This window comes from Thermobia domestica, chromosome 11 (assembly GCF_964235325.1).
Source record: "Thermobia domestica chromosome 11, izTheDome1.hap1.1, whole genome shotgun sequence".
NCBI lineage: Eukaryota > Metazoa > Arthropoda > Insecta > Zygentoma > Lepismatidae > Thermobia > Thermobia domestica.
The window spans coordinates 257,849,513-257,869,845 of record NC_137464.1 but is presented as its reverse complement, the minus strand read 5'-3'; the positions used below and the strand labels follow the sequence as shown (position 1 = coordinate 257,869,845).

The 20,333-nt window shown below is 36.1% G+C and overlaps 1 protein-coding gene across 4 annotated transcripts in view; it reads left to right on the top strand.

The window, feature by feature from the left end:
• The window catches only part of PGS1 (Phosphatidylglycerophosphate synthase 1), a 39,608-nt gene extending 33,184 nt beyond the window's left edge, over window positions 1–6,424 (top strand). For all 4 annotated transcript variants that reach the window (XM_081732135.1, XM_081732134.1, XM_081732137.1 and 1 more), the window contains 2 exons: window positions 987–1,212; window positions 6,011–6,424. In XM_081732135.1, the coding sequence (XP_081588261.1) occupies window positions 987–1,212; window positions 6,011–6,213 (429 nt within the window). In that variant the 3' untranslated portion in view covers window positions 6,214–6,424. The remainder of the gene's footprint in view (window positions 1–986; window positions 1,213–6,010) is intronic.
• Window positions 6,425–20,333: the final 13,909 nt, after the last annotated feature.

Here is a 20,333-nt window from a genome sequence, read left to right as displayed (position 1 = left end):
TTCTAGTCTTCTGATGATACGGCCGCGCGTAATGCTGTCTAAATTCCTTTGCGCTATTATCTCTACTTCCTATGCATTTTGGAACCGCGGTGGCTCAGTGGTAGAGCGTTCATTTCTAGTGCATGGGGTCCTTGGTTTGATCCCAGTTTACGCCAAGTGAACTTTGTGGTGGACAGACACCGTATATGTGGGTTTTCTTGGGGTTCTCCCGATTCCTCCCACTTTCTTCATTCCACCATTGCATTTATTTCTCATCATCACCGTCTCTTGTAGCCTAACTGGCATAACCGTGGGACGTAGAACTTGAAGATTTCGTTTCATTTTATTTTTCCTATGCATTTATTGTGTGCCTACCTAACGAAACACGCTATAGTTAATATTTCACTACCAAGCTAGCTTTGTATCGTATGCATCACACGCCAATGATTAATCACGCTTATAGAAGGTACTTGAGTCACTCAAGTGGTTACAATTTACGTCATTTGTGTGAAGTATGACGTGCGATATTTTTTATGCATTTACAAAATCATATTTTGTGTTATGGTTTTTCAGGGTTATGAAATAAAAGCAAATCCCTTAATTTCTGGACATTGATGTTTCATGAATCTAGAACTATAATCAATACTGTTATCTAACAAATAGTACAAAAACTAACAAAGCTGTTTAGTAAAAGTTACATTGATAAATTATGAAAAGCGAATTTAAATTTTTCACCCGTACAAATCTGACTTTTTATGGGGAAATTTCCATCTCATAAAGAGTTGACATTTTCATTCTTAACTCAGATGTTGACTCAGCGTCAGAAGACGATTTGGAGTTACTCATATTAAAAAAATAGGTGTCTTCGGTCTGAGAAACTAGAAATAATGGCGATAAGACCCAATCACATCAGCCAACTAAAATCAATCTGACCGGCCATAACCTTTCTTGAACTGTGTGTACACTGTAATAACTTTTCAGAACAGTGACACTCGTGTGTTTTGCAGGCTAATGGATTCTTCGGAGCCAGGGGTTTGGCTGGTGGCATTCCTTCAGCGTATACGTTGATAGCAAAGACCTTCTTCTCTAAAGTCTCCTCCACTGGTCAGAGTTCCAGAGTGTGGCTGTGGGAATACCAAAGAGAGGGCTGGACCTATCATGCCAAAGGGGTATGGTATACCCTCCCAGGACAGAGGTTACCTTCGTTAACTCTTATTGGATCACCAAACTTCGGTAAGTATCGAGGTTCTTCCTTCCTTTCTTTGGTAGTCGATACAGAGCTTCGATGTTTATTGTACAGGGTGGCGTGCAGGAGTAGGAGATTTTTAAAATGCCGTAATGGACAACTATGTTATATATATTCTTATGTAATTCTGGACAGAAGAGAGTACATGTATGTCATTTAGATAAAAACAAAAATAACTCACGTTTTGAAAATAATGTCCTACAAATTGCGTCCCTTTCTGAGGTAACATTCGTGCATTCACGAATGGACATTTCTCATAACTTTCTGCAGTACGTCCGCAGTAATGGATCCATCCAATGTATGAGGACAAATAGCAAACACACGATTCTTTAGAAGAAATCATACACTGGCAGATCTGGCGATCTTGCAGGCCAGTTCATATCGCCTTTTTTTTTTTTTTTTTTTTTTATACATGATATGCCTTCTAAACATTCTCCGTAAAGCGATGATCGATATCCTCGCTGTGTGAACTGTAGGTCCGTCTTGCTGAAACCATGTGGTTTCATTTACTGCATGCTTTTGTAGTTTATTCCTGAAAGACGTTTCAGTCATATTCTACTCAAACTCCGACGTGTTAATCTTAATGAATTGGCATGTTCGTTGTGTAGAACGTTGATAGTTTCTGCAGTTCCAACCGTTTTTCTTAGTCCTACATGCTTCAAGTTCGATGTTGATCCCATTGCTTCAAATCTTTCCGTCCATTTCTTTACAACGTGCGCCAACGGAACTATATCACGACAGCACAGTTCAAAATGACGCCGAAATTCACTCCGTGCAGCTTCACAAGTATCATTATTTTTGTAATATACGTTCACCTTGAACGCGTGTTGCTTCCGTGACCATTGCTCCATGGCAACTGAATTGCATCATATATGCTACATTATCGTGATTTCACAGCATAGCCATATTTAACAATGACCATGTACAACGTGATTCAAAATCTACTTCCGTATGGGAGAGAGAAGACTCTCCATTGACGTAATAGTTTCTCGTTTTTTATTAATGTATTAGAACCAATTTATTAAAAAAAACATGTAGGGCCTTGGTGGCTCAGTGGTAGAGCGTTCACCTCTGGTATATGGGGTCCTTGGTTCGGATTCCAACTCACGCCAAGTGAACTTTGTGGTAGACAAACACCGTGTGTGTGGTTTTCTCGGGGTACTCCCGTTTGTTCCCACTTTCATCATTCCACCATTTCATTTCCCATCATCACCATCTCCTTTAGCCTAGCCGGCATAACAGTGGGACGCAAAACTTAAACATTTTATTTCATTTCATTTAAAAAGCATGTGTTTCTAGTATACAATCTATTAAAAAGCATGTGATTCAAGTATACAATTTATTAAAAAGCATGTGATTCAAGTATACAATTTATTAAAAAGCATGTGTTCAGGTATACAATTTATTAAAGAGCATGTGATACAAGTATACAATTTATTAAAAAGCATGTGATTCAAGTATACAATTTATTAAAAAGCATGTGATACAAGTATACAATTTAGTAAAAAGCATGTGATTCAAGTATACAATTTATTAAAAAGCATGTGATTCAAGTATACAATTTATTAAAAAGCATGTGATTCAAGTATACAATTTATTAAAGAGCATGTGATACAAGTATACAATTTATTAAAGAGCATGTGATACAAGTATACAATTTATTAAAAAGCATGTGATACAAGTATACAATTTATTAAAGAGCATGTGATACAAGTATACAATTTATTAAAGAGCATGTGATACAAGTATACAATTTATTAAAGAGCATGTGATACAAGTATACAATTTATTAAAGAGCATGTGATACAAGTATACAATTTATTAAAGAGCATGTGATACAAGTATACAATTTATTAAAGAGCATGTGATACAAGTATACAATTTATTAAAAAGCATGTGATTCAAGTATACAATTTAGTAAAAAGCATGTGATACAAGTATACAATTTAGTAAAAAGCATGTGATACAAGTATACAATTTATTAAAGAGCATGTGATACAAGTATACAATTTATTAAAGAGCATGTGATACAAGTATACAATTTATTAAAAAGCATGTGATTCAAGTATACAATTTATTAAAGAGCATGTGATACAAGTATACAATTTAGTAAAAAGCATGTGATACAAGTATACAATTTATTAAAGAGCATGTGATACAAGTATACAATTTATTAAAGAGCATGTGATACAAGTATACAATTTATTAAAAAGCATGTGATTCAAGTATACAATTTAGTAAAAAGCATGTGATACAAGTATACAATTTAGTAAAAAGCATGTGATACAAGTATACAATTTATTAAAGAGCATGTGATATAAGTATACAATTTATTAAAGAGCATGTGATACAAGTATACAATTTATTAAAAAGCATGTGATTCAAGTATACAATTTATTAAAGAGCATGTGATACAAGTATACAATTTAGTAAAAAGCATGTGATACAAGTATACAATTTATTAAAGAGCATGTGATACAAGTATACAATTTAGTAAAAAGCATGTGATACAAGTATACAATTTATTAAAGAGCATGTGATACAAGTATACAATTTATTAAAGAGCATGTGATACAAGTATACAATTTATTAAAAAGCATGTGATTCAAGTATACAATTTAGTAAAAAGCATGTGATACAAGTATACAATTTATTAAAAAGCATGTGATTCAAGTATACAATTTAGTAAAAAGCATATGATTCAAGACTGCAATTTATTAAAAAGCATATGATTCACGTATACAATTTATTATAAAGCATATAATTCTCAAGCCTAGGGGAGGATATCATTGCGCTTCTGATTACAGGTCAGTCGTGGCCAGAAGAAAATATCAACTGAAGAACTATTTTTTTACGAGTATGGTATTTTGCTTCTTTGTAGGTTTAAATGGATGGGTGGTAGCGTAACATTAAGTTTTTATGAGCTTAACAAAATCAGCAATGCAGACCTACAGAAAGTCGTACAAGGAGAGGAAGAAAAAACCGGAGAGTATGGTTTGCTATGCGGATATTAGCCCTTTCCAAAACCGAAACCACTTCGTGTAACAACCCGATTTGTGGGTTTGAGTCGCTCCACGCCATCTGTTAGCGATTGGTGGAATTACATCCCGCCTAGGGACGAACCTATCGCTAACCGGCCTATCGCTAACCGGCGTATCGGGACCTTCCTAGACCTAGTGGTCGTCACGTCTTTTATTCACGTGACTGGACATTTATGTCCAGTTACATCTAAAGAAACTAAAAACAATTTTGTGTCCGAGCGTTATAATAGTATAGATTGAATTCCGGGTATATGAATGCCCATAAATATGCAAATTACCGGTATGGGCCGCTAAAACTACTACAATACACATTGGGCCGCGGTGAACTTTGCATTTGAGTCAATTTTTCACGAATCCCGAGGGGACACTTCACGAATGTACCTTGATAGAAATATCTTTCCAGATAGAGTTACCGGTAGCGCCTCTACCATTTCGAAAATAGTATGCTTGAACTTACATGCAATTACAAACTGGAAAGTTAAAGAATGGACAGTGGAACTTCACTTTAATCCAAATCATGTTGGTATTGTTTTCGTTCTCGCTCTCTTTCTTTTTTTACACAAAAATTGAATAATGGCAGTACTTTATGATTTAAAATGGCGTTACGTCATACTATTCATTTTTCTTTCTTCTCTCTTTCGTTAATTGTATTATTTGCCATGTATTTTATCCAGAAAGGTATTATGCGATTATAAACGTTCCTGATGAATTTTAGCCTTACCTTGCAAAGAAAGAAAGAAAAAAGAGAGTATGTGTATATTTGAGTAAATGCAGTATATTAGTCATTATACAGAATGTCCGGAAAGTAGTAGGACTGATTTTTTGTTTTTTTTTTCAAATCACAATTTCGACACATCGACTTAATAGTTTTCAAAGTATGTCCCTTCTGCATTAACACAGCATTTCCAGCGACTCTGCCAATCACTGAAGGCTCCCTGGAACTGGAATGCTCTTCAACTCTCTCGTTACGACCTCTTGAATGGCTTTGGACCGAGCCGTGGTGCCGTCCTTTAATGACCCTTTTCAGTCGGGGGAAGATAAAGAAGTCTGCAGGAGCGACATCTGGGCTGCAGAGTGGCTAGGGAAGCTGTGTAATTCCATGTCTGGTTAACACTTTGGCACTAACTTTGCACAAACTTTTCTCATTCCAAACTTTTCAGTCACAATTTCGTGCACTATAGTTTTTGGCAAGTTTAATTGTTGTGATATCATCCGCACATTCAATCTGCGGTCAGAGTTCAAAAGATTTCGCACTTTCACCAAGTTTTCGTCTTTTTTTGCCGTTGAAGGACGTTCTGAACGTTACTCATCTTCAACTTGCTCTCTTCCCTCCCGAAACAATTTGTACCGCTCAAAAACACCTGATCGACCCGTGGTATCACTCCCATAAGCAGTGTTGATCATGTTATGGGTCCTACTCCCAGTTTTATCCAGTTTGACGCAGTACTTCACCGCGTAACGCTGCTCTAACTAACGATTGATTGTGGAAATGACAAGGCACCTTGAAAGGGATTCGCATTAAACTCGATCTACACTCTGTGAAGGCTTGGAGACGATTGGTGACTAGTACGCTGGTAGCTAAGGACCCCCCCCCCATCCCTAGCCAACCAGTGCAGTAACATCTCCCTCCTTCATCACGTTTTGACGGGGGGAAATCAGTCCTACTACTTCCCGGATGAACCCTATATATTGAATAGTTTACTGAAAACATAATTTATATATGGTTGTTCCTGTTTATTTATAGGATACAGGTCAGTGTATCGAGATCTAGAAACGCAGGTGGCTGTGGTGACTCGAAATGCCCGACTGCAGCAAATGCTGTACGACGAGCAGGAGCGGTTATTCCAGCGAGGCACTGTGTTAACAGAAGAAACATTCGCATTGCCCGATCGCGCTATAGCGTTTTGGGTTCGCCTATTTGTGTGGACTTTTAAGAGCTTCTTTTAAATGTAGTGAAATCTGTATGGTTATTTATTATTCCTATGTAAGGCACAATCATATTTATAAATGATGTTTTGTTTTTACGTATATTTATTGCTATTGCTGAACGAATGAAGCGTTTCAAAGCGATGTTATTTTGTACAGTACGTTGTGCGAATATTGTTGTATTTTATAAAATGTTGTAGAGATCTTTTAAATAGGAAAGTTATCTAGAGAATTCGATTATGTTGTTCATTGATCATAGAATAGAAGTGTCCGATATTTTTCCATTAAGATACTTTAATGCTCTAAGCATATAAGTAGTATGAAAAAAAAAAAAAAAATATTGGAGGCGTAATGAAGATTTTTCCTCATTGAGAAATATTGTACTTTTCGCAGCAATTAGTCTACAACTGCAGAATGTCTATACAGAATGATTATAATTAAAGTCTCAATTTTAAAATGCTTTAAAAATACCCACTCGTCAGAATGACTTCAAATTTGAACTGAATATACTTGAAGAAGGGGTAAACAGTATGGCATAAGAAAAACGCTCCAAAGTGTTTCAATAGACCGCGTTGTAAGCGGCATAATGAAAAGTGGATTAGGCTACAAGTGACATTTTGACTCGAAATACAACGGCTTTGACATGCGTTGCACATTAAACCAACTGTACTTTTCAATGTGCATGATTGTTTCAGTTTCGTGACGGAAAAAAATGACTTCGAAGTCATTCAACAGTTGTAGCATTGTTAGTTGAAAGCGCATCCACCACGGCAAGGTCGTGCCACATTGGATGGGAAGAATAGTTTTTTAATTATCCTTAGGACCAAAAACCGCATATAGAGACCGTTTACACCGCCATCTATTGATACAGTTTGGAACATTTCTGTTCGTATGGCGTATTGGTTCCCTCTTCTTCAAGTAGACTCAGTTCAAATTTGAAGTCATTGTGACCTTTTTTAACAGTATTTTGAAAGTCGGACTTTAATTATAATCACTCTACATCTACAGAGAGTTCCGAGGGAAAACACAAAATTTTGCGCGTGTTCCTCACATCAAAACGTAAAGAACTTATATTGTTGCTGCTACTTGATTTACTAGAATGCATATTCAGTATTCATTAAAAAAGTACCCCAAAACACCCAAAATTAAATAGTTGTTAATGTTTCGGGAGAAGGTTATTGTTATCCACAATATATATCATCTCAGAAAACTAACGTTGTCTGTGTAACTACATTCTGTTCAGTATCTTCTTCCGAATATCATTACTTTTCTTTCTTACAGTAGTATTCCGTAAAATTTCCTAAATACTTCATGAGCACCAATGGTTATTCTTCCGTAAAATTTCCCCTGTACCTAAATACTTCATGAGCACCAATGGTTATTCTTCCGTAAAATTTCCCTTGTGCCTAAATATTTCATGAGCACCAATGGGTATTCTTCCGTAAAATTTCCCTTGTGCCTAAATATTTCATGAGCACCAATGGGTATTCTTCCGTAAAATTTCCCTTGTGCTTAAATACTCCATGAGCACCAATGGGTATTCTTCCTTAAAATTTCCCTTGTACCTAAATACTTCGTAAGCACCAATAGGTATTCTTCCATAAAATTTCCCTTGTACCTAAATACTTCATGAACATCAATAGGTATTTTTCCGTAAAATTTCCTTTGTACCTAAATACTTCATGAGCACCAATAGGTATTCTTCCGTAAAATTTTCTTCGTATCTAAACACTTCGTGACCACCAATAGATATTCTTCCGTAAAATTTCCTTTGTACTTAAACTTCATGCGGACCAATGGATATTTTATGAGCTGATTAATAATAATTCAGTCCCACCTTTTTCACCAATGTTTTTAATTCAATCTGTTAGTAATTTAGTTGGTCGAAGAAAAGTGGCACAATTAAAATTGTACATAGAGAACCTATTCCAACGACTACCTACTTAGGTTGAGGGAAAAAAAATGTAAACCAGTGTCGTGACATGTCTTACGTAACCAGTCAGGTTTTTTTTCTTTCTTTAAGTTACTACATTAATTTTGAGTGTTTTGGGGATAATTACACTAGTTAACAAAGGTTTTGTTACATAAAAGGAAATACCTGTTCTTAAAGGAACTTTTTGCGCTGAATTCGAATATGCATTCGGTTTTTCTCCATCACGTACGATTTTCCCGTAACAGAGGGATTTTCGGGAAAATCCCTCAAAAATTTCCCTTTTCGTTTATTTTACACCCCAAGATCTTGTCCCCTTGCATATACTAACATAGAAATTATACCTAAGTATACTTTGATTCATATTTAACAAACCCTCAAAGTTTCGTAATAATCGCTTTATTCTTTCTAGAGAAATAAATATGTTTGTATGTATACTGTGTGTACTGTTTATTGCACCTTATAGTAATGCTTTCAGATCTCTTAAGTTGAGGTAAAACGTTTTGTTTATTACCACAAACACATATATAAAATATAATTTACAAGTGTGACATTTACAATAAACAATAATACAAATGTACCAAAAGGTCATGAAAAGACAATCAAAACTATCACAATATATGAAACTTCCATCGGGTTACAAAAACGTACACTACTTCCTTCTTTTGTAAGAAATGTTGCATTCTCTAACAAGACCCCAACAATAGTCCCCCATCATTGAAGGATCCCATCGTCCCTGGTACCTTTTCTCCATTGCCATTATATCTTGGTGGAATCTTTCCCCCTGTTCGTCGCTGAGAGCACCTAGGTTAGCAGGAAAGAAGCTGAGGTGGCAGTGCAAAAAGTGGATTTTTAAAGACATCCTACAACCCAACTCTTTGTATTTCTGTATCATGTCCTGTACGATTTCTGTGTAACTCTCAGCTTTGTTATTGCCCAGAAAGTTGCGCACAACACACTTAAATGCTGTCCAGGCAGCTAGCTCAGCACTGTTTAACTTGCTGTCAAAGCTATCATCAAGCATTAATTTCCTAATTTGGGGACCAATAAACACTCCCGCTGAAATCTTAGCATCACTCAGGTTAGGGAACTTATCTCGCAAATACTTGAAACCTTCACCAGATGTGTCCATGGCTTTGACAAAGTTTTTCATAAGTCCTAACTTGATATGAAGTGGCGGTAGTAATATCTTATTAGGATCTACCAAAGAAGCGTATTTGACGTTGCATTCTCCAGGTACCGTAATTCACTCTAGGTTCCCATTCCTTCACTTCATAATGTTTGTCATCAGCTCGGCTATCCCATAAACATAAAAAACATTGGTACTTCGTGTAACCGCACTGCAGTCCTAATAAAATACCAACTACCTTGAGATCACAACATATTTGCCAACAATGGTTCTTGTAATTTATAAGATTTAGCAAAGTTGACATGGTGTCATAGGATTCCTTAATCTTCACTGAGTGCGCAAGTGGTATAGAAGGTTTTTTATTTCCATTATGTAAAAGGACAGCTTTAAGGCTGACCTTTGACGCGTCGATAAATAACCTCCATTCTTCTGGAACGTAAGGAATTCCTAGCTCCGCCATCAACCCATTTATATCCGTACATACGCACACATTATCTTGCATTGAGAAATAGCTTGAAAATTGAACATGCCTTTTCCTGTACACTGATATGTTCGTTTCTGCATCCAATAAGTTCCACTGCTGGAGCCTTGATCCCAGAAGTTCCGCCTCTTGTTTTGTCAGGTGCAAATCACGGACTAGGTCATTAAGTTCACATTGCCGGATGAAATGTGGCTCGCGAACACAGTCAGGGATGAACGTTGGATCCTTGGATGTACACGTTGATGTCGATGGTTCATCAAGGTCATCAGAGTCTTTTGGTCATATCTCTTCCCAATTGGTAGGGGGCTCGGGAAGTGGAAGTTCTTTTGCATTCTGTTACATTTGATAACAAATATTGATAACCATTTCATGAACAAAACGAAAAAACTTGGAGAATTGTATATATATGTATTAAGATATACATATACTGTACGTTTAAAAAAATATATATTTTGGAAGTACATTCTATTTTTATACACGTTTCTAATTTACAGAGAGCAATACAAGTGTGTTGTTGACTATTGTAAATATTCATTTTTATGTCTGTGTTTGTAGTAATAAAGCAAATCGTTTTTACCCCAACTCAGGAGATCTGAAAGCATTACTATCAGGTGCAATAAACAGTGCACACAGTATACATACAAATATATTTATTTCTCTAGAAAGAACAAAGCGATTTTTACGAAACTTTTAGGGTTTATTAAATATAAATCAAGGTATACTTAGGTATAATTTCTGTTACTATATGTAAGGGGACAGGAGCTAGGGGAATAAAATATCTGAAAAAGGGAAATTTTTGAGGGAATTTCCCGAAAATCCCTCTGTTACGGGAAAACTGTACGTGATGGAGAGAAACCGAGTGCATATTCGAATTCAGCGCAAAAAGTTCCTTTAAGATCAGGTGATTTTTCTCATGTAACAAACAAAAAGTTTAAATTTGTTAACTAGTGTTATTCTTATAATAAATATTTTATACTAGACTTCAATGAAAGATAAATAATTTACGATGCCGTTAGACAGAATAATGATTTTTTCTGAATGCATTATTTCAATAACTAATTGAGTGGGACCCAAGAATCTTTGCACACCTGTTTCTTACACACACACACACACACACATATATATATATATATATATATATATATATATATATGATGAACTATAACTGGAGAGCCATATATGTACAGACGTTATATAGCTTCGTGATTGTGCTTCTGTCAGGAAAGTCTTATCTTGATACGAACACTGTGTTTATTAGGTTAAAACAAGGAAATACGAAAGGGTATAGTAAATATTAATTACAATGGTTTTCTTAAAGATTAAGCATGAAAAGTACTAATAGTAATAGTAGTCTATACATGTGATTTCAACTCGTGGATGTGTGACGTAGGAACACGCTTTTATAATCAGAAACAGAACAGAGAGTAAAGGATGGGAGGGGACGAGGTAAAGCAGTGTAATGAAATCAGTGTTGTCAGTGTACGATTGGTCACGAGTCCACGAGACGTGCAAAATCATTGACTACGCCGTTTGTCTATCGGCACGGCCTTCTGTCTACGCTAAGTTTACTATCCATTTCGTTTTTTCTTAGTGTATTTACGGAGAATGTGAGCAACAAACTCTGACGTCTCAGAGCATCGAGTTGGAAGTGAGTAGTCTTCACATAAAGGTCCCTCGTGGCTAAATTGGACTTGCCTTTGACCCGGTTGAAACTCATATGATTGGGATTCCACGGTTAGCTGTATGCTAACGTTTCATATGGTCTCGATATGAAAAAGATAAACTCAGAACAAACCAAAAAGCCATCATACAAAGAAACAACATTGAAAAAAAAAAAAAAAACAAACTATCATTGTTCACTACGTAGTTAAGATTACCGTATTTCTACTAATCAAAACTGGGACGCTTTGGTAATCTTGCATACCGAACACTTTTTGGTGGGAGATTTATTTTCACTGTTTCCATTGCTTTAAAATACCTAACCAGCACTATAGCCCTAATTTATTTCTTTCCTGTTGGGTGTATCGTAATGATGGTTAGGCTAAAAGCATGTATCTTAAATTCAAAGATTATATGGATGGTGTAGAACCAGAGTGAACCAAGTAAAATTTACACTACGATGGCACGCCTGATGAACTTGAGAAACAGCAGCGTTTTATTAACAAAAGTTTTGTGTTTGTGTGTGTTTGTCCAAGTTCCATGCACTATCACATATTTCTTCATAAAATAAATATTGAAAACAGACTAAATAGAGATGGTTCAGTCTGGCAGCAATTAAAAACACTGAAATTGGTCTTTACTACAGACATATAGGAGAGGGTACTATAATGATTTACACTTATTTTTTCAGACATATTCAATGAGGTTACACAGCAACTGATGTATCCACCATCTCAATATAATCTCACCTTATCTTTATGCACTTTTGCCAGCGGTGTGTCATCTTGAGAAGACCCTCCTGGAACCGATTGTTTGGAGTCCAACGCACCCGTGTTTGGACAGCTTGTTCATATTCATGAGCATGTGCAAACTGACAATTACGCAGAGGATTTTTCATTGCCCCAAACAGGTGGTAATCGCTGGGGCCTAGTAGGCCACTGTAAACCCTAGTTGATCAATGGCAGCAGTGGTTTCCCGGTTGGTGTGAGGACGTGCACTATCATATTGCAGAAGCACCCCTTTCTCCTGTTTTCTTGGGCACTTTCTTTGAATGGCACGACGTAAGCATCTGAGGGTCTCCACATAGGCTACATTGTTAATCGTGGCCCCACCTTCCAGCCAGTCGATGAGGATAATGCTTTTCCTGTCGCAGAATATTGTACCCATACGCTTCCCAGCTAAAGATGTTGTTCGAAATTCCTTTGAGGGTGGACTGTCATTATGTTCCTACTGCATTGATTGCTGCTTCGTCATTGGCTCATGGCAATGGAGTCAGGTCTCATCACCAGTCACAAGCCCAGACATGAAATCTTCGGGATCATGATCATGGCATTGCGAAATTTTCCTGCAAACATTCAGTTGACGTTTTTGCTCTGCTGACAAGTATTTTGGAACCTATCTTTCACTGTCCTTCCCCAATTACAAGTGGTTGTGCACGATGCGGTGCAGGGTGTTTCTGGTTAATCCTGTAGCCGTCTTCATTTTAGAGAATGCGATGTATTTGTTCTTTTAAATAGTCCCCTCTACCGCGGCGATGATGGCTGATGATGTCACTGTTACTTTTCTTTTACAACTGCTCCTCTTTTTCGTTGATTTGCCTGTCACTGTTACTGTCACTTTCAAACCTTCTGCCTAGTTGCACACTGTTTTCCGCGATGGTCACGTTTCCGCCATAAATCGTCTATGGATTTCAGCAGTGGCCCTCTTTCCACAGGAACCGCGACGTCCAGCTTTGTCCTCCAGAATTACTTTCCATGTTTCCGTTAGTAATACTCACAGGGATTCAACAAATGAGCTGCACAGGGCGTTGCTGTCGTCCCCATTGTCAGTGACACTCCCAAGTGGTAGATAAAAGTCCTGAGTGCTTGTGATGCCTTCTTAACGTCAGTGATCCACTGCATCTGGAAAGAGAGAAAAAGTACAAAGCTCTCAATGTAATAACAAGTACTGTAATAATAATTTTCTAAGTAATATGTTAAAAAAACAAGAGTTGCGATAAGTACATACGATTAGCACGCAACTCAAATATTTGTTGATTCTTGTTTTTACTATTTAGTATTTAATTGTTGGTTGAGTTTGGCGTAAGACAAAGCAAGAACTCGTGAAATTCAACATAGCTTGGTTTTAATCTCGTACAGAATGAAATAAATATTATTTCATTTTACGAACCTGTTTTTTCCAATCTGTGGCATATACTATCATTCATTGCTATTAATTTCCTCATGTGTTTCACTTGCTTCCCTACATATATGCTGTGTGTTTCCTTCCTACACATTTTTGAATTAGACGTCATGGCGGCTTGTACTTGGTTTATTGTGGCAAAACATAATGTACTATACTTCTTTGAAGTTTTTTTTTTTTTTTTTTTCTACGAGGATGACGACTTTCCGAATGGTGCAGCTCGTTCATTCTAATTGTACGAACAATGTGCCAACTCAAGAACCAGAAAATAGCAATAACTGAGAATCGGTTGAATGTGGAGTTGTTCTCTCTGTTCTCCATCATCCGATGTGCTGCGTCATATTAATATTCAAATTGTCCTATGAATTAAGATTACATGTGTAGCTGGTAATATAAAAGTACGTAGTACTAAAAATACAAATATGCAATGAGGATTGGACACCCAAGAAAGAGGTGAAAATATTGTCATGACTGAAAATTGGGAGAAACTGTAAACTTGTGAAACACTAGGGACTGGCTTGATCAAAATAGGACGTTAGGTTATTCTATTACAGTTCTAAATTTAAGTCTTTTAAGAAAACCATGTGTCTGTGTTTTGCAATGGTTGTAAGTAAAGAAGTAGCAACATTGTTAAGAAGTCGTAAATTATAAACCGAATATTACTATGGATATGATACAGGTGCTAGTTTTATGTGTCATACGCGTGTCGAGGTAATCCGCTGTAACAGGTAATCATAGAGGAAGAAGGCATTAAATTGAATGTCACAAACGTACATCTGTGTGTGTTAATCATCGTTTCAGATTTCCCCATTCTAGGACAGTATAAGATATTTGTTTTCCAGAACTCAGGAAACTAATGTTGACAGTGACATATGGTGTTTTAAGATGTTATTCTGTATAATACTGTCCCCACGCAGCATTATATTGCTCGAGTATTAATAACAATTTCTGGTCAGCTTTCAGAAGAAAATAGCTGCTGCATGTGTGGTGTGTGTGTTTTAGATTGCGATGCCTGGTGACGCTGATAGCGGAATTGTTTCGTAGTATAATGAAATATTGGAACTTGGTCAATATTTACTGATGGACAATAATTCACTCATTTTAAATCCAATTGTTAAAAAAATATGTGAAACACTTTCTTAATTACGTCTGTACATCGTTGTCCTGTAACTGAAACACAGGCTTCGTTAATTAAATCTGTAAAACATTGTCCTGTAAGTAAAGCACTTACTTTATTAATTACAATTATACAACCTTGTCTTGTACTGTTTCAACCACTTACTGTGCTCTTCTTCACCAGGTTAAGTCGCTTACATCAAGAGACTTTATAAACATATTTGACACTTTTAGTGAAAGAATTCTAAAATTGAAATAAGACCTCCCTATAAACTTGCTGTTGTTGAATACAACTATAAGTGTGCCTAATAAATTAGTTTGAAGCTTTGTATTATCAACGTAGAATTATTCTCGGTTTCACAGTCTTGAATATACCTGTGAGCTTCTGATTACATACACACACTCCATCCAATTACTAAGTTTCAGAGACATCAGTTTTTTAAACAATCTAATCCTCTCGTGCCTTATTCTCTAATAGGCTCTTCACTTTAGCACTTTATAATTGCTTAGTATTCCCTGAATACAAGTGATCTTAACACTGAAAACTATTTCCTCTAACTCAACCGCTTATGGCTCACAACAAACCTAAAATAACTTCAGCCACATCTGACTCATTTCCACCTACAGCAGTTTATCCATTATAAACATGAATATAGTTAGACCCCTTTACTTATTCTATCCACAAATTAAAACTTTGATCGATAGACACGTAAGTAACACCTTTTTCGATATACTCTAAAACCAATGTACACTAACCGATAAACACGTAACACCTTTTTCGATATAATCTAACCAAAACCAATAAACACTAACTGATAAATACGTAAGTAACACCTTTTTCGATATACTCTATAACTAAAACCAATATACACTAACCGATAAATACGTAAGTAACACCTTTTTCGATATACTCTAACTAAAACCAATATACACTAACCGATAAACACGTAACACCTTTTTCGATATAATCTAACCAAAACCAATATACACTAACCAATAAACACGTAAGTAACACCTTTTTCGATATACTCGAACTAAAACCAATATACACTAACCGATAAACACATAAGTAACACTTTTTCCGCTATACTTTAACTAAAACCAATATACATTAACTGCAGCCCCAACAGTTGTGTATACAGAAAACTTTTTATGGTAGTACAAGACATAAAGAATGTAAGTAGTTCAGGGGCCACACATACAAAAGGATTGCCAAATTGTTAGTTCGGTCATAACGAAATTGCCGCAAACATTTTCCTTCACAAACAACCAATTTATTAAGAGGTCTTACTTTAATTTTAGAATCCTTGCACCAAGAGTGCAAAATGTGCTTATGAATTGATTCGATCGTTATGTGAGTCACTTAACGTGCTGAACAAAGCAGGCTAAATGATCGAAACTGTATAGAAAAAATTCTTACAGACTCAATTAACCAAGTAAATGTTCAAATTGTCTCGTTACCAATGATCTATATTTGCTAATGTTTAATTTTTGTTATTTCAACTTGTTCCCGAAAGTGGAATCGTGGGCACTTTGAAAGATCGTATGTTTGTGATCAGTAGAGTAGTATAAACACTGTACCATTCTAAAAATTATTTTCCTTGTGCTTGGAAATAGAAGAACAGAACAGGTGGCGTCGTTAGAGGGGACAAATGCTGTGACAAAATTAATTTTCCAGTTTGTATGTTTCGAATAATTTATGTACGTTCAATAGGCACTGGTGGAAATTAAAAGTATTACATCCAGGTGGAATGGCTTTTACATTTTATGAAGTAATTTCTCCCGGCAGGCATTTTCAAACGATGTACCGAGAGAAAGGACATTCGTGCGGAATATATATAATACACGCTTTATAGGAAGGTTTATTATATCTTTCAAAACGATAACAATAGCCCTTTCCTTATTCAACACTCAGGGCGTTGCAGTTCTGTAGAATGTCTCTTTTTGATAAAGAGAAATATAAAGGAACATAGTATTAGCTAGGAGAAAAAGAGGTGCGTATTATATAAAATTACCAGTGTGGCAAAGACCGAAAAAGATTGAAAAACATGTGCTAGGGTCATTTCCAGAAATAATAATAATAATAATAAAAAACTACCGCAGGCTATGTTTGATTTTATTTAGTACATGTTTTGGCGCGATATGCCCACCATGATCAGCCATACAATGTTGGACCCTTGCAGGCTTTGATTCACTAGATGCATGGTTGTATTTTTGTTCATCATTCCATGTCTGTATATATGACTTACGCAGTTGATTGTGGACTTGGTACTAGGTTTCTATGTGACATACATGCTCTGAAATTGTAGCAGAGTGGGTTTTATCTCAAATACAGTATCGAATTTGTTGCCAATTATTATTTTGTCGTGGGTGGAACCTGATTCCGGCAGTACACACGGCTGTATACGGCTCATGTGTTGAATTGCGTCAAGCAGCATATCGGGCTATCTGTTATCGGCAGTAAAATTGGGTTAATAGAGGTTACTGAATAGGAGTGCGAAAGATCAAACCGACATCACGCAATCTTTTTGCAAGTTGTTTTCTTTCAACGTACGAGGCTATTCAGCGAGCACATTACCCGGTAACGAGAGGAGCGCCCGTGTCCTTTACCTGCAAAATATCTGGATGAAACTGTATGATGAAATCAAGGGATGCAAATAGAAACGAAACTCTTCGCTCAACTTCCAAAAATATATTTGCGAATTATTATACTATACAGAAGTTTAAAAAAAGGGGATATTGTGTAGAAGGAAAAGAGAAAAAAATAATATTCAGTTACGTAGCTTTGGAAAGTCTGCAGAGGTGTTAGCCTTCTTTCACTTTGCCAATCATTTTAATGTCTTCATATAGGAGTTCAACACTGCCACTTTGAAATACTCCAAAGTTGAATTCACTGGAAATGACAATCTTCACTAAACTGCACGTCACTTAGATCTTCAATGGACCGTCTCTTTCGCTGCTACTTGCCTCACTCGTAACCAAGAAGAAGAAGAAGAAGAAGAGCGAGTTGTGCTTACGCTGCACCTTATAGGCGGTGGGCAGCACGTGGATAATGGTGTTACCAGATCCGAAGTTGAGAACGTGTGGTACCAGCTCCTACTACAAAGTGTCCACAGAGCCCACGACTGTTGCATCAAAGCTGCTGTTGCTCGTCTGTCAGTAACCTCCATCCGCATGATTTGGCTTGCTTTATTCTTCTGCGTGGAATTATGCCCGGTCTTCAAGTAGTGGAGTCTTCCTACATTCACTGTGTAACCACTCTATATAGACATTGCATTACAGCCACTTGTGTGGGCAACTTCACGATATTTTCACCCTTTCTTAAAGTGAGATAGCTTCACGTACATTGTCTGGGTGTGATACTCTCAACTTCTACTAGTATATATTAATTATATAGTCTGCTAATAATGTATGTTGTAGTCATTGTTAAAGTGTTAAGATATATATGTCCTATAATTTTCATAATAAAATGCTGCGACATGGTACTTCCATTATCATTTACTAAGATGATGTTAAACTTTGCACAAAAACATAAAAAGTTTGTATTCTTAAAAGAGTTTTTATTGGTGAATTGATTCATCACTATGTTATCAACAATCGTAATATATTTGTAGTTATTTGTTAAAAATATGAATTTAAATAAAGACACGGATATTTATTGTTAATCATAAGTTTTCTTTTCCTGTAAATTTTTAAAAGAATAATTTATTTTTTTTCCTAAGCATGTAAAACCCTTCGAGTAAAAGAGGTATGGCTTCCTGTAAGTGTCCAAGTTAGAGACATGGAAAAGCTTCCTTAGATGTAAAAAGTTTAACACCGAAAGAGATCAAAGCTGAGTTGGATGAAGTTCATGGCACATCTGCTCCTGTGTTTGCGACTGTTTACAATTGAATAAATGAGTTTAAACATGACCATACATCCACAAATTATGAACATCATTCGGGACGTCTAGTAGAAGTGACTTCCTCCGAAATGATCGATAAAATCCACCGTATGGTTTTGAGTGATCGACGAATCAAAGTGTTGTAAATAGGTGAGGCCACAGGCACATCACAAGGTGCAGTGTTTTCAATTTTTTACGAAAAATTGGGCCTGAAAAAAATCTTGACAAGATGGGTGCCGTGTTTGCTCTTACTGGAGAATAAACGCAATTGCATGATCGATTCGGAGGCTTATTTGGCGCGTTTTCGTCGCAATCTCAACGAGTTTCTGTGTCGATACATAACAGTGAACGAGACATGGATACACTAGTGCACTTCAGAAACAAAGGAACAGTCGAAACAATGGGTTTTTAAAGGAGATTCAGCTCATAAGAAGGTGAAGATAGTGAAATCGGCCGACAAGGTAATGGCTACAATTTTTTTTTTTTTGGATGCACTCGGAATCATCTACATCGATTAGTTGGAAAAGGACAGACGATAAATTGAGAGTATTATGCGTCGCTATTGCACCGGTTGAGAAAAGAAATCAAGAAAAGTCCTCATTTGGCAAAGAAAAAAAATCTCTTTCAAGACAAGTTTCGATGGCGAAAATTATGGAATTAAAATTACAATTGTTACAACATCCGCCATATTCACCAGATTTGACCCCCAGTGAGTTTTTTTTTTAAATTTACAAACTTGAGAAAATGGCTCGGTGGGAAATGATTCACGTCGAACGAGGAGGCCATCGCCCAAGGAGATGCTTATTTTGAGAACCTTCCAAAATTCTACTTTTTGGACGGCTTACAAAAAGTTGGAGAAACACTGGAAAAAATATATCAAGCTAAGAGATAATTATGTTGAAAAAAAAAAACTATCCAAAATGATTTGTTTTTGTATCTTTTTCTAAGGACTTCTTGAACGACTTTCGTATACTGCATATATCGTACGCAGCCACTGAAACTCATTTAATCTTTACCAAATTTGGCATGGCGGTCGCTGCTGAGAGGGACGTTAAACTCAAAATCAACTCAATTCAACCTTGATGTGCTTAATACGCATATGAAATATGGTTTCCGAGTTATGGGTTGTCAAATTTAGTGTTCGGACTTTGTCAAATTTTCGAAAAAAAAAAAAAAGATATTAATTGCTCTTTAGAACAAGACTACTGGAACATAGCTTTTTATTAAATGCTAATTTGAGGTATAAGAAAGTAGATGATGAGACGTTGATTTTAATAATACAAATACTACTTTTTAAATAACACCATTATTTAATTTTGATAACTGTATATTAAAAGTATTGTTTATTGCAAACTAGATACAACTATTATTTAAAAAGCAGTTCATAGGATTCCAAAACAACATGATACCGTACGTAATCAAATGCAGTTTAATTAGTTCCTCTAGTCGTCGCTGCCTTAACTTAGATTTTGGGGAAAATGTTATTCTGGCAACATTGTAATTTCTATGAATGGCAACACTGAAAATTCTTCAGGTTCATATTTTCTGTTGTAGAAAACATTATCTATGATTGTGGTAAGTCGCATTTCATTATCTCCTTTCACTTATGAATAAACAAACAAAAGAAAAATGGTAAATTTTGTATCATTTTAAGTGTTAGGCTCTTAAGAAATGTAGGTCTACAACAAAATCTTAGAAAACGCCACGGTACGTGCATTTTTGGGGAATTACTTTCAACTCAACAGTAATATACCAATAGGTA